Source organism: Cololabis saira, chromosome 6, assembly GCF_033807715.1.
Source record: "Cololabis saira isolate AMF1-May2022 chromosome 6, fColSai1.1, whole genome shotgun sequence".
Taxonomy (NCBI): Eukaryota; Metazoa; Chordata; class Actinopteri; order Beloniformes; family Belonidae; genus Cololabis; species Cololabis saira.
The window spans coordinates 6,969,004-6,993,381 of record NC_084592.1 but is presented as its reverse complement, the minus strand read 5'-3'; the positions used below and the strand labels follow the sequence as shown (position 1 = coordinate 6,993,381).

At 39.3% G+C, this 24,378-nt stretch overlaps 1 protein-coding gene across 17 annotated transcripts in view; it reads left to right on the top strand.

The window, feature by feature from the left end:
* Positions 1-24,378, top strand: part of neb (nebulin) — a 64,515-nt gene that overhangs the window by 26,492 nt on the left and 13,645 nt on the right. For 11 of the 17 annotated variants that reach the window (XM_061723128.1, XM_061723143.1, XM_061723142.1 and 8 more), the window contains 66 exons: positions 119-226; positions 322-633; positions 723-926; positions 1,035-1,139; positions 1,239-1,346; positions 1,449-1,760; positions 1,856-2,059; positions 2,210-2,314; positions 2,497-2,604; positions 2,741-3,052; positions 3,286-3,489; positions 3,603-3,707; positions 3,836-3,943; positions 4,034-4,345; positions 4,458-4,562; positions 4,699-4,797; positions 4,914-5,015; positions 5,146-5,253; positions 5,390-5,701; positions 5,797-5,901; positions 5,995-6,099; positions 6,201-6,305; positions 6,428-6,535; positions 6,624-6,734; positions 7,031-7,228; positions 7,536-7,640; positions 7,741-7,845; positions 7,954-8,058; positions 8,159-8,266; positions 8,373-8,486; positions 8,601-8,798; positions 9,115-9,219; positions 9,420-9,524; positions 9,647-9,754; positions 10,145-10,252; positions 10,337-10,444; positions 10,563-10,667; positions 10,772-10,876; positions 10,977-11,075; positions 11,179-11,283; positions 11,421-11,525; positions 11,626-11,730; positions 11,859-11,963; positions 12,237-12,341; positions 12,434-12,538; positions 12,665-12,769; positions 12,875-12,979; positions 13,318-13,419; positions 15,084-15,185; positions 15,341-15,448; positions 15,547-15,651; positions 15,761-15,865; positions 15,968-16,072; positions 16,199-16,303; positions 16,418-16,528; positions 16,631-16,741; positions 16,880-16,981; positions 17,447-17,551; positions 18,039-18,128; positions 19,580-19,693; positions 20,189-20,293; positions 20,831-20,935; positions 21,720-21,824; positions 22,498-22,608; positions 23,293-23,403; positions 24,019-24,132. In XM_061723128.1, coding sequence (XP_061579112.1) covers positions 119-226; positions 322-633; positions 723-926; positions 1,035-1,139; positions 1,239-1,346; positions 1,449-1,760; positions 1,856-2,059; positions 2,210-2,314; positions 2,497-2,604; positions 2,741-3,052; positions 3,286-3,489; positions 3,603-3,707; positions 3,836-3,943; positions 4,034-4,345; positions 4,458-4,562; positions 4,699-4,797; positions 4,914-5,015; positions 5,146-5,253; positions 5,390-5,701; positions 5,797-5,901; positions 5,995-6,099; positions 6,201-6,305; positions 6,428-6,535; positions 6,624-6,734; positions 7,031-7,228; positions 7,536-7,640; positions 7,741-7,845; positions 7,954-8,058; positions 8,159-8,266; positions 8,373-8,486; positions 8,601-8,798; positions 9,115-9,219; positions 9,420-9,524; positions 9,647-9,754; positions 10,145-10,252; positions 10,337-10,444; positions 10,563-10,667; positions 10,772-10,876; positions 10,977-11,075; positions 11,179-11,283; positions 11,421-11,525; positions 11,626-11,730; positions 11,859-11,963; positions 12,237-12,341; positions 12,434-12,538; positions 12,665-12,769; positions 12,875-12,979; positions 13,318-13,419; positions 15,084-15,185; positions 15,341-15,448; positions 15,547-15,651; positions 15,761-15,865; positions 15,968-16,072; positions 16,199-16,303; positions 16,418-16,528; positions 16,631-16,741; positions 16,880-16,981; positions 17,447-17,551; positions 18,039-18,128; positions 19,580-19,693; positions 20,189-20,293; positions 20,831-20,935; positions 21,720-21,824; positions 22,498-22,608; positions 23,293-23,403; positions 24,019-24,132 — 8,499 coding nt within the window. The remainder of the gene's footprint in view (positions 1-118; positions 227-321; positions 634-722; positions 927-1,034; positions 1,140-1,238; positions 1,347-1,448; positions 1,761-1,855; positions 2,060-2,209; positions 2,315-2,496; positions 2,605-2,740; positions 3,053-3,285; positions 3,490-3,602; positions 3,708-3,835; positions 3,944-4,033; positions 4,346-4,457; positions 4,563-4,698; positions 4,798-4,913; positions 5,016-5,145; positions 5,254-5,389; positions 5,702-5,796; positions 5,902-5,994; positions 6,100-6,200; positions 6,306-6,427; positions 6,536-6,623; positions 6,735-7,030; positions 7,229-7,535; positions 7,641-7,740; positions 7,846-7,953; positions 8,059-8,158; positions 8,267-8,372; positions 8,487-8,600; positions 8,799-9,114; positions 9,220-9,419; positions 9,525-9,646; positions 9,755-10,144; positions 10,253-10,336; positions 10,445-10,562; positions 10,668-10,771; positions 10,877-10,976; positions 11,076-11,178; positions 11,284-11,420; positions 11,526-11,625; positions 11,731-11,858; positions 11,964-12,236; positions 12,342-12,433; positions 12,539-12,664; positions 12,770-12,874; positions 12,980-13,317; positions 13,420-15,083; positions 15,186-15,340; positions 15,449-15,546; positions 15,652-15,760; positions 15,866-15,967; positions 16,073-16,198; positions 16,304-16,417; positions 16,529-16,630; positions 16,742-16,879; positions 16,982-17,446; positions 17,552-18,038; positions 18,129-19,579; positions 19,694-20,188; positions 20,294-20,830; positions 20,936-21,719; positions 21,825-22,497; positions 22,609-23,292; positions 23,404-24,018; positions 24,133-24,378) is intronic. The other 6 variants (XM_061723129.1, XM_061723132.1, XM_061723133.1 and 3 more) reach the window with 6 other exon arrangements.

Below are 24,378 nucleotides of genomic sequence, written 5' to 3'. Positions count from 1 at the left end.
ATAGTCTTTTGAAAAATGTCTTCAACCAACTTTACCATCATGTAATTAGGTCCCACAAGGAGAATTTAAGTGTTTTTTTTAATAACTTAAAATGAAACATTTTTGTCTTTATTTGCAGAAATTATATAAACAAGATTTCGAGAACCTCATCAACAAGGGCTACCACCTCCCTGGCGATGCGATCTCTGTAAAGGCTGCCAAGGCCCACAGGGACATCATCAGCGATGTGAGTTAATCATACAACACCACGTGTCAGTTTATTGATGTCAAGTGAATGACATTGAACTTTAATCACAAACCATATTTTTTTTATTTCAACAGTACAAGTACAAGACAGGCTACCGTGCGCAGGTTGGCCACCACATTGGTGCCCGCAGCGTCCATGATGATCCTCTGATCATGCTGGCTCTCAACTCAGCTAAAATTGCCAGTGACGCTCTGTACAAGAAGGACTTCAACAAGTCCAAGACCAAGTTCCACCTGCCAGTGGACATGCTGAATCTTGAACTGGCCAAGAAATGCCAGATCCAAGTCAATGATTTCAACTACAGGACTCATCTGCACAAGTGGACTTGTCTGCCAGACTCCAACGACGTGGTCCAGGCCAGAAAGGCCTATGATCTCCAAAGCAATGTAAGCCTCAATGTGACATCTTACTGTAGGTGTAACGTGCCAGGTGACTGTGTTTACATACTTTTGCATGTCTGTGCCTTCTCCGTCAGGCTGTATACCACGCTGACAAGGCTGAGGTCGTTGGTGTGGGATGGGTCCCCATTGGTTCAGTGGATGTGCTGAAGGCCAAACATGCTGGAAATATTCTCAGTGAACGTCTTTACAGGCAGTCACCAGACACATTCAAATTCAAAACTGACATGCATTCTATGTCCATGGTCTTAGCCAAAGCAAATGCTGATATCATGAACAAGGTAAAACATTTAAATCTATATTTTGATATTTTTGCAGATTTGTTTATCACCCTGTTGATTAGAATTATGTTTTTTAAATTCTTCTCTCTTCTTTTTATAACACCACAGAAAGACTACAACGCCGCATGGGAGGCGGACAAGATTAAGACCCACGTGACCCATGACATGCCCGAAATGTTGCTTTCCAGACATAATGCTTACATCATCAGCCATGTACATGTTTCTCTTATTTTTCTGAGTCTTGTTTTCCCATATTTTTGCTGGTCTTACATACTTATTTAACATACTTATTTATTTTCATTTCCTTTTCAGAAATATTACAGGGAAGATGTTGACAGGTTGTTCAAGAAGGGCTACAACATGAAGGCTGATGCTATTTCTATTAAGGCTGCCAAACACGGAAGAGAAATCATCAGTGATGTATGTTACACATGACCTGATAAAATACTTATTTTATTTTTTGTTGGCATATGCTTATACTTACTTTGTATACTTTTTTTTTTTCAATTTTGTCTTTCACAGTACAAATACAAGACAGGATATCGTAAGCAGGTTGGCCACCACATTGGAGCCCTCACCGTCAAAGATGATCCTTTGATCGTGCTGGCTATGAACTCAGGGAAGATTGCCAGTGATATTCTGTACAAGAAGGACTTCAACAAGTCCAAGACCAAGTTCCACCTGCCAGTGGACATGCTGAATCTTGAACTGGCCAAGAAATGCCAGATCCAAGTCAATGATTTCAACTACAGGACTCATCTGCACAACTGGACGTGTCTGCCAGACTCCAACGACGTGGTCCAGGCCAGAAAAGCTTATGACTTGCAGAGCGATGTAAGTAAAGAAAATATCTCATGTCTTCCCAACACTTACCAATTTCGTTTTTTTTTTAAGTGTAATTGTAACCTCTCTTGCCTTCCTGCTTGTAGGCCGTGTACAAGGCTGACATGGAATGGATCAGGGGAACGGGATGGGTGCCGATTGGTTCAATTGATGTGGAGAAAGCCAAGAAAGCAGCTGATGCTCTGAGTGAAAGGAAGTACCGCCAGCATCCCAGCACCTTCAAGTTCACCGCCAACACAACTGACATTCCATATGTTCTTGCTATGGCCAATAACGAGATCATGAACAAGGTACAGAAATCCCATTTTACTGAATGAATGACATGGCAAGCTTTTTGTTTCTTTAAAATTAATTTTCATTCAGATAAAATAAAATTCCAATATATTTATATATTAATTCATAAATGATATTAATATCTATTTTTAAACTACTGTTTACAGAAAAACTATGTTGCTGCCTGGGAGAACGATAAGACCAACCTCCATGTCATGGCTGACACTCCTGAGATTCTCCTGGCCAAGCAGAATAAACTCAACACCAGTCTGGTCAGTGTCTTTTCACACGCTTTTATTTATAATTAATACATTAGAGGTCACTATGTTGTCTCTAATTGTTGAGTATTGTATGCATCTTTATAAATTCCCAGTTTTGTGTGTAGATCCTTTTCTGTCATAACCTGCAGCGTATAGCATATATGACACTTACAGGTTCATTCTTGTTTCTCCAGAAACATTACCGTGAAGGTTTTGTGAACGCCATCAACAAGGGCTACCATCTTCCGAAAGATGCCATTTCTGTTCTGGCAGCCAGGTCACACCGTGACATTGCCAGTGATGTAAGTTTCCCTCCGTTGTAAAGACTTGCATACTGCCCACCAGTCCTTTACAAGCCACTTTCCCAGTTGCCGATTTCTTTTTAAAGTGTTAGGTTGAATGTGATATAAAACTTAAGGGAATTTCTCTGATTTTCAGTACAAATACAAGGCTGGATTCCGCGCGCAATGTGGTCATCATATTGGTGCCCTCAGCGTTAAAGACGACCCATTGATTATGTTAGCTGCTAATGCAGCCAGGATCTCCAGCGACAATATCTACAAGAAGGATTTCAATAAGACGAAGACGAAGTTCCACCTCCCAGTAGACATGCTAACTGTGGAACTGGCCAAGAAATGCCAGCAACAAGTCAATGACTTCAACTACAGGACTCACCTGCACCAGTGGACGTGTCTGCCAGACTCCAACGATGTGGTCCAGGCCAGAAAGGCCTATGACCTGCAGAGTGATGTATGTACCCAAGTTTGATCTTTTTATTTAAATTTTGCTCATAGTTATTTTAGTATTACTATGCTTTTATTGTTTAAAAACCTGTAACATAATCACTTAGTTTGCAAAATATTCAGTAACTTCTTCTTTTTTTCTTTCTTTTTTTTACCAGTTTTATGAAAATATCTCAATAAATCATCCTGCTGTCAACAAAAATCATATTTAAATGGATGAACCTTGAACTTGTTTTTCAGGCTGTTTACAAAGCTGATATGGAGTGGCTGAGAGGATGCGGCTGGTCACCACATGACAGTGTGGATGTTCTCAAAGCCAGACATGCTCAGGCCGTTCTGAATGAAAGGCTCTACCGCCAGCCCCCAAGCACCGTCAAGTTCACCAGTGTCGTCGACCTCCCGGCTATTGTCTTATCCAAGCAAAATTCTGACAACCTCAGTCCTGTGCGTAATAATGCTTTACCCTTAATGGATTCCCTTGATGAAATTTCATAAATATCAAAAAAAGATATTTATACAAAATACTCATGTATTTGTTTTTCCTTTCTTTTGGACAGTGGAAATATCGGGAAGTCTGGGATAAAGAGAAGGTCAGCATTCACATCCCACACGACGCCCCCGACTTTCAACTGGCAAAGGCAAATGCCATCTCTATCAGCAATGTAAGTTTGTACTATTTCACACTGTAATAGCAATATAACAGCCATTTCCATTCTGAAATGTCAGTTGACTACTATTGGCTACCGCTAATGAGTACTTTTTATGTGTGTGTTTTTCTTGTTTTGAATAGAAACTGTACACAAAGGGATGGGATGACCAGAAAGCCAAAGGCTACCACATCAAGGAGGATGCTATCTCTGTGTTGAAAGCTAGAGCTTCCAGAGATATCGTTAGTGATGTAAGAAAATAAATAAAAAACCGACAACTTTATTTCATTTAGTGTCCTACTTGCTGAATTTTCACGAACCTTTTGTTAATTCCCTATCAGTACAAGTACAAGACAGGATACCGTGCGCAGGTTGGCCACCACATTGGGGCCCGCTGCGTCCAGGATGATCCTCTGATCATGCTGGCTCTGAACTCAGCCAAGATTGCCAGTGACGCTCTGTACAAGAAGGACTTCAACAAGTCCAAGACCAAGTTCCACCTGCCAGTGGACATGCTGAATCTTGAACTGGCCAAGAAATGCCAGATCCAAGTCAATGATTTCAACTACAGGACTCATCTGCACCAGTGGACTTGTCTGCCAGACTCCAACGACGTGGTCCAGGCCAGAAAGGCCTATGATCTCCAAAGTGATGTAAGTTCATCATGATAATAAAAGTTTTCTGTTTAAGAATCTCTTACAATGTGATTATTGCCAATAGAAATTACAAACTTTGTTAAAATAAATCTTTTTTTCTCCCCTCAAGGCGGTGTACAAAGCTGACATGGAATGGTTGCGTGGCTGCGGATGGGTGCCACATGAGTGTGTGGATGTTATGAAGGTGAAGCATGCGCAGAAGATCCTTGCTGAGGTAAGTTGACCCTTGACTAACCTCACATTGGTACATCAAATCTTAATCTTAAATGTGTATTTAAGAAAAAGGCAGATGTAGTTTCACTAATTTCTGTCTTGTGTTTTATGTGCACTTCCCTTTTTTTTTGTTACAGAGGGGCTACCGTGTCAAATTGGATGACCAGAAATACACTGTTCCCACGGACAGAGTTGATATTGCCTGTGCCAAAAATGCAGCTGATGTTTTAAATGAGGTGAGGATGACTCTCTGCTATTATGAGGCCGTTGACATTGTTCTTTACCAAAAACATAAGAAAATATCAGATTTTGGCTCTCAGGTAATTGCATTATTGTTTCTCATTCTGTTTAGGCCAAATATCGTGAGGCTTGGCACAAGGACAAGACAAAGTACACACTGACGGACTCGCCAACTCTTATCACAGCCAGAGAGGTGGCTAAAAATGTTCACCCGGTAAGAAAGGCTTCAGTTGGAAGTCTTTGCCATACATTTCAGTTCAACAATACTTAATCTTGCATTAGTATTATCTTTGTTTAACATCAGCTGGTGCAGTATTATAATAACAATGATCTATACCTTTTAGAAACTGTACACCCAAGCATGGGACAAGGTGAAAGCCACTGGATACTTCATGCCAGGAGATGCTGTACCAATTAAGCAGTGCATCCATACAAGTAATGTGCAAAGTAAAGTGAGTACCGGGACCAAGTTGCATCTGCTTATTTCATTTATTAGGATTATTTGAGATTTAATTGAAAATAAGTCAACATGTATGTACTTGCTGTACTGGAATTGATAACATGCTTTTTATTTTTTATGTCCTTTAGCATAAGTATCTAGAGAGCTACCGTAAGCAGGTTGGTCACCATATTGGAGCCCTCAGTGTCCGGGATGATCCTCTGATCATGCTGGCTCTGAATTCAGCCAGGATAGCTAGTGATGCTCTGTACAAGAAGGACTTCAACATGTCCAAGACCAAGTTCAAGCTGCCAGTGGACATGTTACAGTTTGAACTAGCCAAGAAATGCCAGATCCAAGTGAATGATGAGAACTACAGAACTCGTCTGCACAACTGGACCTGTATGCCAGACCAAAATGATGTCATCCAGGCCCGCAAAGCCTATGAACTACAAAGTGATGTGAGCAATCAAACAAGGAGTTCTCACATTCTTACAGTAAAGTTTCAGGAAAGTCTGACGTCACTCTAAAAACACGTTTTTGTTTCCGTCTGCAGGTTATCTATAAAGCTGATCTGGAATGGCTTCGTGGCTGCGGCTGGATGGCTGGTGGTAGTGTGGAACATGTTAAAGTCAAGAAAGCCCAGGAAATTCTTAATGAAGTATGTTTTCTTAATTAAATGTAGTCTTTGAAGTGTTCTGTTTTTCTGCCAGCACATTATCTCTTATCGTAATCACGTAATTTTTTTTTGCAGAGGCTTTATACGAAGGGTGCCAAAGAAGGGTTTGGGAAATTTACCCTGGTTGTGGACCGTCCTGAGCTCGTCTTGGCAAAAATGAATGCTGCAAACCTCAGTGATGTATGCAGTTTAAAATATATAAGGCTGAATATCAAAGTGAATACAATCTATCAGCAATGATAAATTTGACATTCAATTTTGAATTTCTTTTTGTACCTCAGCTGAAATACAAAGAGACATTCAATGCTGAAAAGGGTCATTACATCGGTTCCGATGATACCCCTCTGCTGGCCCATAGCAGAGAGGTGGCCAAGAACATCAGTGAGGTAATGTAAAATAGCACTTTAATGCATTTATTTTAATTCATTTATATTTGCTTTTTTTATTGTACATCAAACATTCTACCCAGGCTTTCTAAAATGTTTGTGACAAATATTTATCACTCCAGAAACATTACAAATTGGATTGGGACGAGTCTAAGGCTACAGGTTACACGCTGGACCACGAATTCATCCCACTGGTCAGAGGCAAGAAGGGCAGGGAGATTGCTAGCGATGTGAGTGTGTACATGTTTTTATAGTAATGAAATCATATATTATCTTCAAACCACATATGTAAAAAATATTTTAAATTTGATGTTCTAGGCCAAATACAAGGATGCCCATGAGAAAGCGAAGGGCCATTACATGGCTGGAACACTGGTGGACTTCCCAGAGGTTATGCGTTGCGGAGAACAGGAGAAGAACAAGGGATTGGTAAGATATGTACAGTATAATTATCTGGCCGTCTATTCCATGGCTACGGTTTTTATTTACTGTATCAATGAAAAATACTAGGAGTATACCACGAGTACAGCGAGATGCAAAGAATTCCAATAGTAGTACCTAGATTTCTACTAATAAAAAAAATATACTTTAGGAAGATAAAGTCTTGATTTAGAAGATTGATAATATGTGGTAAAAAGATTATCTTCAATGTTAATTATTAATGTCAATTATTGCTTTTACAAATGAGAATAGGATTAATTTTGTTCTTATCCATTTTTTACCAGAGGGTCTACCACAAGGACTACAATCAAAGCAAGCTCAAGACCCACATCCCACCTGACGTCATTGCTAACCAGGTGGCTAAGCGGTGCCAGGACATGCTGAGCGACGTCCTGTACCGCACATACCTGCACCAGTGGACCTGCCATCCCGACCAGGAGGACGCCATTCGCGCCCGCAAGACTAATGAGATTCTCAGCGATGTAGGTTATTCTTTTGTGCTGGATATAAGTGTCTGCTAAATTACATTAGTAGTAGTAGTAGTAGATTTATGGCCACATTTCTCAAAACAGTTATAATAATATCTTCTTTATTATAGATTTCTTTTTTTACTTCTTTTTACTTCACAAGCACCTCTTTATGAAAACACTTTTTTGTACCTACACAGTTTTATTGGTAAAAACATTATAGAAGAAAAGCAATAGTAGATTCCATCAGCTAGATTTGAAAAGATGGATGTTTTTAACCAGTACTGATTATATTCTTTTGTGCATTAAACTGTTCTCATAGGTGTACTACAAAGATGACCTGAACTGGATGAGGGGTATTGGTTGCTTTGTCTGGGACACACCCGAGATTCTTCGGGCCAAGAGGGCCTATGAACTCCAAAGTGAAGTGAGCAACAATGCATAGGATCATATAAATCCGTATTTGACCTAGTCAAATGTGAATATGACTTCGTAATGCTTCTTCTCTTTGATATATTCCCATGTAGCTTAAATACAGAACAGATGCCAAGAAAGAATTCAACAATTACTCCATTGTGACGGACACACCAGAGTATGTGACTGCTGTCCTGGGGCACACCTGGGCCAGTGAGGTGAGGGGGCTCTTTTTTTAAAGTATTTTTTAAAAAGTGCTATGTTTAAAAGAAAAAAAAAAGAAACCTCTTTTTCTAAAATGCTAAATAAACACCTCTTACTCACAGCTTACCTACAGGGAGGCTTATCACAAGGAGAAGCACCTGTATACCACCGTTCTGGATACCCACGACTATGCCAGATGCCACAACTTCAAACACTTCTTCAGCAATGTAAGAAAATTAATACACAGGTTTCTTTTCAGAATCCTCTTGATTTGAAATGTTTTATTGCTGTGACCTGCATTTAATACTACAATTTGTCTTTCAATAGAAACACTACACCGCTGCCTGGGAGAAAGTCAAAGCCACAGGCTACCAGATTCCACACGACTCGCATGCCATGCAACATGCCAAACATCAAAAGATTGTTCTTAGCAATGTAAGTTAAACTTAAAATTCCATTTGTAACATTTTTCTTAGTCACCTCAGATATAATGTTAATTGTTCACCTTTAAAATACTTTGTGAAACCTCTTGACCCCTTAGGTGAAGTACAAGGAGGATTATGAGAGGTTTAAATCCCTCTACAGTCTGCCCAAGTCAATTGAAGATGATCCTGCCACTGCTCGTTGCCTCAAAGCCGGAAAGCTGGTGCTTGATGTGAGTGAGATATGTTTAGTCATTTTCCCTTTGCATGCGTTTACTATAATGACAATAATAATAATAACACATGATGTGTGAATTAAAAGAGGTACCTGTTATCCATCTGCACAGCGCCTGTACAGAGACAACTATGAGAAGACCAAGACCAAGACCCATATTCCTCCAGACATGCTGGAGATCTTGTCTGCTCGCAACACCCAGAACTCCGTCAGCGAGATCAATTACCGCAAGCATCTGCACCAGTGGATCTGTATGCCGGACATGCAGGTGTACGTCCAAGCCCGCAAAGTCAATGAACAGCTCAGCGATGTGAGTCTCTGTCCTACACTTACATTCTTGCACATTGTTTCTTTTCATAAATTCTTTAAGTGAGAACTACAACTTTATCTGCCTCCATCATTTTCATATCTATAAACATATTTAAATTGAAGGAAACCCCACTGAGTGACTTGTGAAAGTGTGTGAATCAAAGGAGCCTAAGCATTTTAGGAAATTTAAATGTTTTAATAGTCTCTGTCGATGATATTCTAAACCCTGTGTTAGAAAAAAAAATCTCATCAGAACCAAATCACTTAACTTTGAAACAGATTTGAATCAGTTTGATTTACATGTAACTTCTCCTCAGGTTTTCTACAAGGATGATTTGAACTGGTTGAGGGGTATTGGCTGTTACGCCTGGGACACTCCCGAGATCCTCCGTGTCAAACATGCTGATACCCTTCAGAGTGAGGTGAGCACATTCAGATCTTCGTTCTGCACCTTTTTGAATACAATTTTTAGAAATGTTTTTATGTTGGATATTTCCTCTTTGAAATGTTTTTTGTTTCTTCTTGATGCACAACTCTCTTTATCTTGCCTTTATGCTCTGCAGATTTCCAGCCGGAAGCAATACTGATTGTTTTGACGTTGTCGTTTTTTTTATTACTCCAGAACAAGTACAGAGCCAAAGGTATTGAAGCATTCAAGGAGTATTCTGTGGTAACAGATACTCCAGTGTACGAGACGGCCAAACAGAACGCCCAGAACCTCAGCAATGTATGGAGCTTTTAAGCTTTTTTTTTTGTTCTCTTGTATAATTTACTCATTCCTATCCACATACAATTGAAGGGAAAATAATTTACACTGGATGGTTCATATTTTTTCCTTTCCTTTTCCAGCTTCACTACCACCTTGATTACAACACTAATATCAAGGGCTCCAGCAGCTCCCCTGCTGTTACCATTGAAACAGAGAGAGCACGCCATGCCGACTACATTCAGAGCGATGTGAGTACTTATTATATTCCTTTATAATCATTGTACTTGCTTTGGAATTATTTCTCAATATTTTAGTTTCAGAGCACCCAAAGCAAATCTGTTGTTTATACTGTATATAAATTTAATATCACAGACAAATTAAATCACATTTTGACACATTAAAATGCAGATATAGCATATAGCATATAGAAAGTGCAGAAAGTAAACAACATCCCTTAAGAAAAGACAGCATTTAGACTCAAATTGTCTTATTTTGTGTAATATATAGTAAGAACTGCAACCCCGTGAAATGGTACAATCTAATATGTACATATGTTATTTGTGCAACTTATTTATGTAAAATGTAATGGTCATGATGGAAATCATCCCACCTCACTTTGGCATTTTTTCTTTTCCCAGAACTGGTACAAAGAGGCCAACAAGCAGGCCATGCCCACTGGTTACTCCCTGCCCAACGATACTCCACTCATCAACCAGGCTAAGCATAACAGCTTGGTCGCCAGCGATGTAAGATTTTGACTGTCTTTTAACCAGCGTTCCTGATGGCATCGTGATGCACTGAATCCCTCACTCTGGCTCTTATCTGTGCAGGTGAAATACAAGGAAGCCTATGAGATGACGAAGGCCAAGTCTTACACTCTTCATCCAGAGGGCGTCAACTTTGTCAATGCAAGGAAAGCACATAAGATCACCAATGATGTAAGATCGCTCATTGCCAACATTTTGTATTTTAAGCCATGACAAATTATTTGAATACATTTGAATTGTTTTTACGGACAACAGCAGAGTCTCATATGTGGCCTCTTTGTTTTCCCAGCGTATCTATCGCGAGACCTACCACAAGCTAAAGGGCAAGATCCACACCACTTACGACACTCCTGATATCAGACAAGTCAAGATGAACCAAGCGCACCTCAGTGATGTACTGAAGCGTTTTAGCATACTCTATAAGATTCATCTTCACTCTTTCAGTTGTGTGACTTGATGAAGTACGTGCTGTTCATTTTTCCCTCTTTTTCATTTTAGCTTTGCTACAAAGAGAAATTCTACAACACTAGAGGCCAGCTGATCTCTCTTCCTATCACACCTGAACTTTTGCACTGTTACCATGTCAATGACATCACCAGTGAGGTATGGTAAAATAAATGAATGAACTAAATAAACAAATACTTAAAATTGAAGTTCAAATCTTCAATCTTTTTCCCCTCTTTCAACCATTTTACTTTTGTAGCTGAAATACAAAGAGGATCTGATGTGGTTGAGAGGCATTGGTTGCTTCTTGTATGACACCCCAGAGATGAACCATGTCCGCAATATCACCAAATTCAAGGTATGGGTTTCTCTTCCGTTGTCATTATTCCTTATTCTTATTATTTTCTGTTTATTCCACTGACATCATCGTCTTTAATATGACCTGTTTTTGACTTTTACAGACAAACTATCCAGTGGAGGCCAAGAAGAATCTTGCTAAGTTCTCTGTGGTTCTGGACACTCCAGAGTACCAGCGTGTGACTGAGTTGAAAACACATATGAGCAATGTAAGTTATGTATCACTCTATAAGCATAGGTTACCCACGTCTGGTCTCCAAACAAGATCTATGATTTTTCAAATATTTGAGGGTTCGGCGAATTGAAACAGGTTTGTCTTGACCTTTTACTGTCAATCTCTTCTCAGTTGATCTACAAAGCCCAGAGCAAGGAGGAAATGGCTAAGGTTTCCACCACTGCAGATTCTATGGACATTACAAGAGTCAAATGGGCACAGCAGCTGACTAACAAGGCAAGCTGAAACGTATTACTTATGGGAAGAATATAGGATATGTATATTTACTTTTAACCTTAATAAATGTGTCTAAATGGTGTGCTTTTTTTCCCTACAGTACCTTTACACTGATCTGGCAGCCAAAGAAAGAGCTCATTTCACCCAAGAAACTGACACTCCACATACAACCCATGCCAGACAAATGAAAGTGGTCTGCAGCGACGTACGTCTTCCACCTCAGTTCCTTTTTCTTAAAAATCGCATTCCTCTGTAGAATTTGAATAATGATCATTTGCATTTTGATTTACTGATTTATTGACATTTATTGAATAACATTATTTCTTCTCTCAGAACAAATACAAAGGACAGTATGAGAAGATGAAGCACAGGTACACTGCCATTGCTGACACGCCCATCCTGGTCCGTGCTAAGAAAGCCTACCTGCAGTCCAGCGATGTGAGTGTGCTCATTCAATAACGTTGCATGTTACTCGCTCTAAATTTTAAAGATTACGCTTGAAAAAATGCCAACAAAATACAACTTTGGAGTATTTATGCTCAATTTGACAGATTTTTTTTTAAATCATTTTTTAACATTTTACTGTGCAAAATACTACCTTTAGAAGTCTGTGAAAAAATTTTAATAGCATAGACGGAAATTTTATGAACACTACTGTGCTTTCTTGGGTTTTGATAAACATCACACACTTCTTTTTTTTCACGCCTTCAGCTGCGTTACAAGGAAACCTTTGAGCGCTCCAAGGGCCACTACCACACAGTTAAGGATGCTCTGGACATCATCCTCCACCGCAGAGTCACAGATGACATCAGTGAGGTCAGTAATGACTACACTCACGCTTTTATATACATTACATTTTCAGTTCAGCGCTTTAATCTCTGATTTGTCTCTTCATTTTTATACCAAAGGTCAAATACAGGGAGAAGTACATTAACTCTCTGGGTACTTGGAAGTCCATCCCTGACCGTCCTGAGTTCTTCTTCAACAGAGTGGTTGGTGATAACATCAGCGATGTGAGTACTCTTCATTTGCATTCCAATATTACACATGGTGTCAACACTTTTACAGTAGACAAAATGAAACACAAATTGACTTGTTGTGCATTAATGGAGTTTAAATCGTATAAATGACTTTTTCAGATCAAGTACAAGGAGGACCTGGATTGGCTGAAGGGTATTGGATGCTATGTGTGGGACACTCCTGAGTTGGTGCAGGCTGAGAAGAATAAGTCGCTTTACAGTGAGGTGACGTATCAATTTAGGTCATTTTTTTTAAAGCCTCAACCTCATGTATGAAGTACCGACTCTACGTATCTTTATTTTTTTTCAATCCCTTTTTTGTATCTGCAGAGAGTGTACAAATCTTCCTTTGAGAAGATCAGAGGAAACTTCAAGTACACTTGCGACTCGCCTTTCTTCCAGGCTGCCAAGCAGGCCTCCGCTCTCATCAACGAGGTGAGTCCCTCTTTTTTCTTTGACCCAGTGTGATATAAAGCATTTTATTTAACCATTTATAATTCCTGTTTATGAAATGTAAAGTGAAATACTCGGCGATGTTTATGTGTCTCTGTGCATCGCTATTGGACTCTCAGGTTGGAGGTAAAATATTGTCATTTCTCAGTATTATTGATTAAAAATTTCATCAACTGTTTTTTTTTTTTGTGTGTGACGATAAAGCAATTCTGTCCATTGTTTTAATCATCAATTTCTTTGTTTCCTAAAAGTTTCCTCACATGACACAGGTATTGTTTTCTAGACATTTGTTTTTAACCACCCTCTGACATTCTGAGCAGAGAGCCTACAAAGCTAATTATCTGAAGACCAAGGATAATTTCACCATAACTACAGATGACCCTAGGTACCAACTGGCCAGAGAGAACAGGAAGCTGAGCCAGGTAAACAGCCTGGTTGAGCTGCCCGGCCGGCCTGCTGCTGCCTCCACTCCTGTCCTGCAGACCTCTCACACCGGTGCATGGGGCTGTCGGCAGACCTACTGGTGCTGGTCGTCGCATGCTTGTGATACTTGTCCCCTATCACTCTCTACTCTTCTTTCTTTTTGTTCCTCACAGGTTACCATAAATAGGGCCACTCAAATAGCATCCCAAGGGCTATTCTGAGTGTGCACGAGTCTCTGCATCTGTTTCATCAGAGAGACAGTTAAATCATTCATCACAGATTATTTAAATCTTCAAATATTTCCAAAAAGCAAATCCACTATACAAGCTCCAAACTACTGAAGGTGGTGGTTTCTGTCTCTCTGAGCACAGATGAGGTTATGCAGCTCCAGCAGCACACCTGACTCTCCAGAGCTCTTCTCCAGTCCTACTTTTGTGTTTCTTTCTGTTCTCACCTATGGCATGCTGTGTGTGTGTATGTTGTTGTCTATGCGGACAGAAAAAATATAAATCCAGAGCAAAGGATCTACTAAAGAGTGGCTGCAATGAGTTACATCGCCCTGACATCCTCACAGCCCTTTGTCAGTCCATTTCGGGCAGTAAGGTAAACAGCCGGAGAGCAGTGAACCATGTCGGTTGATCCCTGTCCACAAACACACAGGAAATAAAGACTAGCAGGAGTCATTGCTCCTATCTGGTGTTTTTGGACAAGGTTTTACCACATCAAGTATTCATCATGCTGGCAATATTTCCATCCCATCAGTCCACTTAAAAGTGGTTTTAATTTCCATACATCTCATCCTTCTCTTTCATTCTCTAATCCCTTCATCAATTATTGTCATTTCTCATCGATTCATGAAGCTTAAGCTCATCTTACAATGCAGTGCAGTTGTTGCCCAACAGTGGAGAGACATATCTAAAATCTTTGTTTTTAGATATGACTGATAGATGATAATACACTTTCATTAAAGTTTTATTATTTAGATGCATTGTGGTATTTCATGCTATTAAAGCACCAAAGCCATACATTTTTCGCAGCTACTGTACCTGCCTTTTTTTGCATTCTTTTGTGTAAACATCTGTTGAAGCTACACTAGACTGTATCTCAAACTCAGTGAGAAAAAAGTAGTACGGCTAGCCACCGTGAACCACGTGGGCACTGCAGCGACTGGTGGTAACAGGCGCGTTTGTCTTCATTTTCACCTGAGAAATAACTCACCTGTGTTTGTACGTGCATCTTTTAAAGCATGATGTTATCTAACACTGCATTCTGCCTCTTCGTTCATTAGACATACTGTACTGTTTAAAGCCGTGACACACAGCAACATGCTGTGTCTGACTTTGCTCTCTGATTACCGGAGAACTATCCAAGAAAATTTAAATTCAAAACAAATTTAGCATTATGATATAATGATTTAAAGACGATATCATTAGATTTCAAAATGCAACTTGTTTATTATCCGTTACACATGAGAAACAAATTATTTGTTATTTAACAAATGTTTTTTTTAATAGTTTAGTCTTTTCTTGGATAGTTTATGTCTTTAGCTGCATAGATTAGAAGCAAGAAAAGTTGTTAGAAAACAGAAATTAATCTCACCGACAGTTTGATTATGAATGATATTGACTTTTTTTTGTGTTTATCCATCATCCACCTCCATCAGTGGAAGTACAGAGAGCAATATGAACGTGCCAAAGACAAGTTTACCTCCGTTCTGGAGACTCCTGAGTATGAAGCCCATAAACGCAGCAAGAAGATCAGTGATGTAAGTTTTGTATCCGTCTTGCACTGTCATGTGTGAAATAAAGTCATTTCTATTACATTTTCTTTTACATTTACATCTCATTACTTCATTATAATATGCCGGGTTGTTTGGACCTGACTACTATATACAGTAATTTCCTCTTTTCATCCTGTCAGATCATCTACAGGATGGAGTACAACAAGACAAAGGCGAAGGCATACACTTTGCCTTATGACACTCCATACCAGCAGCACATGAAGAAGGTCAAGGATATCACCAGCACCGTACGTCCCACTCCCAACCATACGCTTTTAAACCCTTTTGTGCACAAACAAAATAGGAAAAAAATATGCTCAATTGTGTGTTTTTGTGCTTCTCCCAGCTGAAATACCGAGAGGTTTATGAGAAGAGCAAGTCCCAGATCAACATGGACCCTGAGGCTCATGATATCCGTGCTGCTAAGGAGGCCTACAAGAACATCAGCAATGTAAGCAGCCTTCGTTGCGGTATCAGTAAATGTTGCTGTCTGTTAATAGCTGTACTATTAATATCTGAAAATCCTAACAAGATTTTACTTTTTTCTTTTCTCTGTTTAGCTTCAGTACAGGAAGAAGTATGAGGCAACCAAGAACAAGTGGATCTGGACAGCTGACAGACCTGACTTTATCAATGCTGCCAGAAATACCTTGCAACAGAGTGATGTGAGTTAATGCTTCTTCTTTAAGTGTGTGATTTAGATTTTAGATTTACTGTAATTGTAGAGCAGGTCTGTTCTGATTTTTCGTACACTTCTTCCCCTACAGGTTGAGTACAAGTATGACAAAGAGATGCTGAAGGGTTGTGTGATACCTGTGGCTGAAGACAAATACACCAGCCTTTACAAGAAGAATTCTGAGATGGCCAGTTATGTGAGTTGTTTCTTTTTCATTTGCAACATTTTGAGGTCTACAGAAAACAGAATCTTCCCATAAAAAAAATGGCTGCTGTAAGTGTTCCTTAACAGGACGTGAACTTTAACCATTTAACCTCTTCAGGTCAAGTACAAAGAGAAGTACGAAAAGGGCAAGGGCCACTACGTGCCTATCCTGGATACTCCTCAGATTCTCCATGCCAAGTCTGTGCGTGCTTTAACATCTGAGGTGAGAAATGATTCATAAGAAATGTACTTTTGTCTTGCATGGAATAAAATATATTTACAAAGGAATATCTGCACATAATTTTTTAGGTTATGACTTCCATGTATCTTTCTGCAGAGTAAATACAAGGAGGCAGGTAAGAAGATCATGCAGTCGGCCTCATTCAGCACCTTGCCTGAGACTCGGGACACCGCCCACAGCAAGAACATGAATAAGCTCGTCAGCGGGGTACAATTGTTTCAGCTTTATTTTACAAAATATATCTCAGTCATCCCATAATTCTAGACCCTTTTATGCACTTTCCCTTGACTTTGTGTTTTCTCTTTCTAGAAACTGTATAAGCAGAAGTTTGAGAAAGAGAAGGGGAAGTCGGTGTATAACAACATGACGGTGCCACCTGATGTTCAGCATGCCATGGACGTGGCTAAGAGTCAGAGCAATGTGAGTTCTCTCACATCGTACTCCAGTAACAGCAAATCCATTTTCATGTGCAGAGATTCTCTTAAAAATCTCTTCATCTAATGTGCTACCTACATTTTTGTTACATGCTATACATTGTTTTTCTGCACAATCCCACAGGTTGCTTACAAGAAAGATGCCAAAGCCAACCTGCACTACACTACTGTAGTCGACCGTCCTGACATCAAGAAGGCCACCCAGGCTGCTAAACTTATCAGCGACGTAAGCATCAGATAAATGCATCAAACTATTTAAATTACAATTCAATTTTATAACATCTATTACAATACAAGTGGCAAATTGCAAGTTTAGGGACTTACCAGAGACCTAGAGCATGATCTCTGAGCAATTCATAATGCTATGTTGAAACTATTTGATGTTTAAAGAATAAAACCTGCACAATATGCCTATGAAATAAAATAATTATCTCATATATTTAATATAAACATGTTTCTATGTCAAATTGCTTCTTGTAATTTAGTGCATCCTTTAGTTAGTGATACAGAAAAGTTTTTTTTTTTAGTATTGGCTTGGCTATTAGTATTGGAGGGTTATTTACTGACAAAATATAGACAAAAAAATTCAAAACATGACAATTATTAGTTTCAGCCTGAAAGAAAAAGACATATGTCGCCACGGTTGTGTGTACATGGCTCACTGATTCTCTTGTGGTGTTATGTCCAACAGATTGGCTACCGTGAGAAGGCCCGTAAAGAGGCCAGCCGTGGAGGATCTCTGGTCAACCGCCCAGACATCGCCTTGGCAACACACGTGTCCCAAATTAACAGCCAGGTACATGAAACCAAACAAACCATCTGGTTCCTAAAACACTGTGTATAGTCGCTTCCCTACTGGACCCTTACCAGAAAAAAGGATAATCTTTTTTTGTTTACTTCGACGATACCTGGATTCGGTTTGTGGGAATCACATTAAACCTGCTGCCTGGTTTCAATGTTACAGCAGCTTCTACAAGCTAAAATATGCAGCTTAGTGTTAACTTTGTAGATGCTTAGCAGCAAAACTATCAGCTGTTCCACATCGCTTCCCCCGCCAACCTGCATAATAATCCACGTCTTACTGTCGTTGTAACTTCATGAACAAAAATGTTTAACTTTTAATATCATTGTACATGTCTTGCTTCATCATCATATATATGTCCTCCTACTTTACATGTCTCTTCCTTCATCCCTCTTCACTTGACTGTCATTCCAACTCTCTTTCCTCTCCTTCAACGTCTTTGTCTTTTGTTCTCATCCCTCCATCTCACTGCGCTTTGTAGGTGGAGGGCCAACCCTCCCTCCATGGAGCAGCTTCCTATGATACCCCCCTGATGCGCCACATTAAGAAAATGAGTGCTGTGACTAGTGATGTAAGAGAGCTCCTGCACTGAAACTAAGGGCTGACTGCAACCGGACTTGTTTGCCTCCTCTGTCTCTCTGCTCCTACTTGATCACAACCCAGAATTTCACTGTATAACCAGTTTTGGTTTTACTGCAGGGTTGACTGAGCCTTTTCAGACAACAAGGAGCAAGAAAATGTCATGCCGAATGAAATTGAGATATTTTATTTGTCTTGCAGTTTGTGTGGTCCCTTCAGCATTTTGTGCACCCCATTATTTTACATTGACAGGCTTTGGCTCATTGCTATGCATAGACAACGGCATTACTGCATTATTTGCACCGGTCTTATAACTATGTTTGTTAGGGTTAGGGTTTGTTTTTATTAGTTATGTTTCAAAAGATATGTTGGCCAGCATATTTTTCCCTGAATGTTTAAGAAAAAAAGCATATACAATATAAAAATGAACAAGCTATTGCGCTGGAAATCTTCTCAACAACATGTGTATGTCCAGTAGTTTGGACACAAGAGGGCAGTGTAGCCTCGTAAATGTTACTACAAGTTTTCAAATGTACTAACAGTAAAGGTTAACTTATAACTATCTGTGATAAATGTGCATGAATTGCTAACAGACTATTTAATGATTATTGCCTTGCCTTTTCTGCATAGCCAGTTCAAAGGATTATGATCACAATCATACTGCCTCATCTTGTCCGTGTATACTGTTTTTTTACGTGGATCACGGGATGCTGTATACACCTGTCTCTCACACTGAAATGCATCTTGTTTCATTTGATGAAAGTAACAAAGCTTAAAAAAATAAGTATACATCTTTAGACTTCCTGTATAGTTCAGATTTAATTTCTGAAATGAAGTCGTGTCAAATCGTGTCAATCAATGTGATGCATTCCAGTGTCATGGAAAAGTTGCATTTGGTGCCAAATGGAAAGGGATGTGGCGCAAGGAAGCATCCCCGCTGATGCCTAGTTTGGTTTGACCGAGACGAACCCCAGTTTTGGGGTTGGATAACCTGCACACAGAAACCGCCACTGATGAAGGATATAATAATTTAAATTATAAGTATTCTGTTTTCTTCTTAATGTTGGAACCTAACTGCAGATATCACATAGCCCTACCATCTGGAACTGACGAGCACAGTGACTGCTGGATGAAAATGAGAAATGTGTCAGTGCATGGAAGAAAATAAGTTTGACCATGGTTATTTCTATGGTATTGTGCAAGGGAAAGGAATTAAGTTGCATTTCAATTATTAACATTCCATACAAGCATGTTCAAAGTGAAACAAATGTGTTAAGAATCTGAGTTACTAATCTGTTTGTATACAATGTGAACTGCAAATGATGTGTTCTCCTCTTGTCAAAGTTTCTACTGTGAAGGAGTCTGTGAATCTGCATCACTTTTGGTCTTCTCTAATTTTCCTAACTTGTACAACTAACTTTTACATATATGTTTCTCTGGTAGTTGAAGTACAAGGAGAAGTTCGATAAAGAGGTCAAGGGAAAGAGACCAATCTATGATATGAAGGAGAGCAAGATTTACAAGACGTACAAGGATGCCAATGACCTGGCTAGTGAGGTAGGTGCTCATTCATGTTTTTACTGGAAGCTTTTACAACTTCCTTATTTCTGAGACACAACAGGACAGAGGTCTGGATGCTTTGTAATGTCTGCTTGCAGCTTGAAAGTCAGATGACTGTATAGTGTAGATCTGTACGAATCCATGACCCATAATGCAATGTCCAGATTTATAGTTTGTAAAAAATACAAACACAAACTGTTCTTCTTCTTATCATTCCTCTTATTGTTGTTAATATTCTTAATATTTTGATTATTATTATTAGTGGTAGTAGTAGTAATAGGAGTAAGATAAGTAATTAGATAATTATTTTCCTCACATAAAATATAAAATCTTACAAGAAGGTTTAAAAAAAACAACAACATAGACTGAACCGAACTAAACCTTGTTTAGGTTGCAAGACTTACCTCTCCTCTGAATCTGTACTAAGATCTCATGAATGATCTACATTATCTTCATTCTTTATTAAAAATGACTGTTATTGCTAACCTGCAGGTGAAGTACAAGGGTGACCTGAAGAAGCTCCACAAACCTGTGACTGACATGGCCGAGTCTCTGTCCATGCAGCACGGGCTGAGCACCAGCAAACTGTCCAGCGACGTAAGACAAACCTTTAAGCCATTAACTCTCCCTCTCTCCCATTCAGCCACTTCAGTTTCAATGCAGCTTGTGTGGTTCGTTGAAACAGTTCTGAGCTCCATCATCCTTCAGCCATCATAGTGCAGTGACCACTTGACTGTGGGTGTAGTCATTAAACATCATCATCTAGATATCCATTACCCCTTGACCTCATCTGGTAGTGATCCTTTAGCCCTCTCACCTTTGGCCAACTCATGCTGCTACCTTTTATAACTTCTAATATTTTACCTTTTCCTTCTGCAATTTGGACAGAAGTCATCTTTTATTAATGATCACTTAACCTAACATCCCTTTGCCCTTCTCCATTGATGTTTAGATCATTCACTTATTCTTAACTTCCCTTTTTGACACTTCCATAAGTTATAGTTAGTATTGTTTGCTTTCTCTCACAAAATATGAGCCTTTTTGTGCCTTGTAATGGATAAATATAACGCCAAACTGGCTCTTCTTTATATTTGCTGTCCTGAACTGCCTTACTTTACTGGGAATTCCACGTAGTACCGCTACAAGAAGAAATTTGAGGAGAGTAAGGGTCATTACCACATGATTCCTGACACACCAGAGCAGCTCCATCTCAAGGAGGCCTCTGAACTTCAGAGCAACGTAAGTCGTTCAGACTCAGGGGGTAAACAAACACTTCACCCGCTGTGGTTTCATTCACTATTCTTGTCAAAGTGATGTGTGTAAGCCTTGTCTGCAGGTGGTCACACAGTGGAGGCTGGTGCTGTATGTGTTGATGATGGCAGTGGCTCAATAGGCTAACTAAGGACAAGAGTGACATAGCAACAGAAATTCCAATTAAATTACTTTTTGAATGAGTCAACTTAAACAGCAGATTGTATATAGTTTAGTTTTTAAAAGATTCACTAAAGAGTTTACAAGCTGCTTTATTTTATCTGAATTGTTTACTGTATGCACTCTGTAATTCTGTAAAACAATTTGTGTTGCAAAAGTTCTATAAAAAGTGCTCTACAAGGAAGGTTTGAGGGGCTGACTGATTGTGAACCATTTGGGCCCTCTTGCATTTATGTCCATGAAAGAAAAGTTTATAAAAACAATGAATCATTTTTCAAACTTGTTGTATGATAATAGTGTAAAGGCAAATTCACATCTATCTGCATTTCCATTTTGCCAATAGGAATGCAGATTTGAATCTTAGTTTTGGAGCTTAAACGACTGCCGTACATCTCACAGTTTTTCAAAAATGCTTATGATGAACCTGAATCTGCAATGCAACATAGACTGTTGCCCGTACAGCTGGAATCACTTTGTTTTCAGAAACATTCCTCTTAAATTTGCAATCATTTCACGAGAAGAAGTCAGAAATATTTTTTTCTAGCTTGGTGTATTTCATTAACCTTTTAATGGACCATGTGCACCGTTCCAGGTTAAATACAAGGAAAAATATGAGAGGGAGAAGGGCAAGGCCATGCTGGACTTTGAAACGCCCACGTATGTGACTGCGAAGGAGGCCCAGCACATGCAGAGTCAGGTAAATACTTTGGCTTTGCACCCGTGTTTTGCTACAGGTGGGTAGAAGTGCAGGCCTCTCCGGATCTAAACACTCTTAGGTGCATCTTCATGGTTGTATTGTATTACCTGTTGTTATTTATTCATATGCTTGTCCAATGTCAGGCTGTTGTTTATATTACACTTACAGAATGTGTCTGAAGTTCATAAAAACATTTTACACGTCTTCTAAAGCTATTCTACTTTATCAAAGATGTGGTCCATTAACATTTTAGTTATATTGGGATTTTTTTTTTTTAACTATCTCAATCATTACATCCTGTTTATTAACTATCCATGCTTTGAACAGAAACTAGTAGAAGCCAGTGTAAAATGTTTTGAAATTAAACTGACCCAGTTGCTTGTGTATTGTTTCTTGATGATGTATAAGTCTGATCTAGTCCCTTCTACGGAGCCTCGAGCGGAGATCCCTACCAAGGTCACATACAGCCAGTTGATGTATTTATTTAGATCATTAATATCTCCTCAGTCCTACATTATGCACACAACCTCAAATATAGAATGACACAGAAATGAGTGTCGTTGTTGAGAAAATGCTGGAAACAAAGATGAGGTAACTGCACTGTGACCAACACTGCTTGCACGTACTTGTCTGAGCTTTTGTCTGTCCCTTGTCTTATCTTTGCGTACAATAGAAAGACTATAAGAAGGAGTATGAGGAGCACATGAGGGGAAAGAACCTCTCGGGCTTGGAGGTCACCCCTGCCATGATTCATGTCAGACATGCCACCAAAATAGCCAGTGAGGTAACTAAAGGACAACGTATCCCTTTAATCTCTCCCTTTTACCTCACCCATTCTTTATAATCATACTAAGACTACATTATGACCCTAGTCCCTCTTTTTTTTCTACTTTTTTTTTGTTTTTTAAATCTCACAAGTTTTTCCTTCCTTCTTGTTGTTTTGTAAGACCAACAGTATATTTTAATTTTAGTTCTTGCATGACTGACTACACAAAACATTTATCCAACTTTAATTTATTGCATGTTTTGCATACTTTTCTGTATGCTATTGAACTGTGCTGTGTCCTTTGTCATCTTGAAGTTTTCATTTCACTATGAACCCCTCTTTTTAGTAGAAACGACCTGTGTATGTGCATGAAAAAAGGTTTTTAGTGAAATGCTAACTTGTGTACTGGTTATGCTGATATTGTTTTTCATGTTTCATCAAATGAAATGTGTTTCACTTTGTGTTTTGTTAGGATTCTTGCCAAAGTCATCAATATCGCCCTCTTCTGTTGAAAACTTTAGTAAATATGATAATAGGAAAGTAATCTGTCATTTGTGAGGTTTAATTTTTCAGTAGATTTGGTGACTTTGAGCTTAAATGGCAAGCAGCAGATCTTGCCCTCTGTACTGTCTGTATGCCTTGGCCTGGCCTGCCTGTGTGCTCTTCTCTGCAGTCTCTCTGTCTTTTTTTTCTGACGTGTAGAAAGAGTACAGGAGGGATCTAGAGGAGGGAGTGAAGGGTAAAGGGCTAACTGTACTGGAGGAAACTCCGGAGCTCTTGAGAGCAAAGAATGCCACTCAGATTCTCAGTGAGGTACGACTAACTGAGAGGTGATGGAGGTGGCATCACGCTCTCATCCGAGTGACTTCCCTTAATCCCGCTCTTGGTGAAGCTTCTCCCTTCATAACTACACTTCATCATCAGACTAAAAGGCCTTTACTGTAGTTTTGGCTTCATGACATCACTAATTTTCCAGCATTGTTTGTTATAATAGATAGAAATGTTATCATTCATATACCTTAACTACCCCACCTCCCTTTTTCATTTTCCCAATACTTGCATTACTTTATATCTCATTAACAGTTTATAAATTAGCCTTAAATATACTAAAATACAAGGTTTTTTTTTGTAATTTTCTGGTAACAAATAACATTGTAATTTGGTGGATTTTACTCTTTGATTTGTGTTTATTCAACATATACTCAGCATGCCTTTTAGGTTGATTTTTAGACACACAGGAAGTGTGAAGGGTTGCTTTTCAGTGAGGAAATACAAACCTGACCTCTGCTTACCTGCTCTGTTCCCATGGGAGTATTAATCTTGCAGCCCCGCTCGACATGAATGAGGAGAAATCCTGTTGTCTCCAATAGTCTGCTCCCAACACGTGTATGTGTTGCACTGTAATACACCAACTTTTCACATTTACAGAGAGAGTACAAGAAGTCGCTGGAGCAGGAGATTAAGGGCAAGGGAATGTTGGCTTTGGCTACAGACACCCCAGACTTCATGAGAGCCAGGAATGCCACCGACATCCTCAGTCAGGTATGAATCCTGTGGTGTTGTCATGTTGTTTGTTAGAGGATGTCAGCGTATGATAGCCAATGATAGTTTTATTATTTTTCTCAGTCTGAGATTCGTGTACAGTTAGTTATCACTCAGTAGAATTACCTCTCAGCTGTTTAAATGAACAGATTTTCTCAGGGCTCAAGGTCATGGCTTTGTGGCTTTGTGGCGGCGTTCACCTTCACTGTTTGACATTAAGCCACTTTGTAACTAATTTTGAGGTGG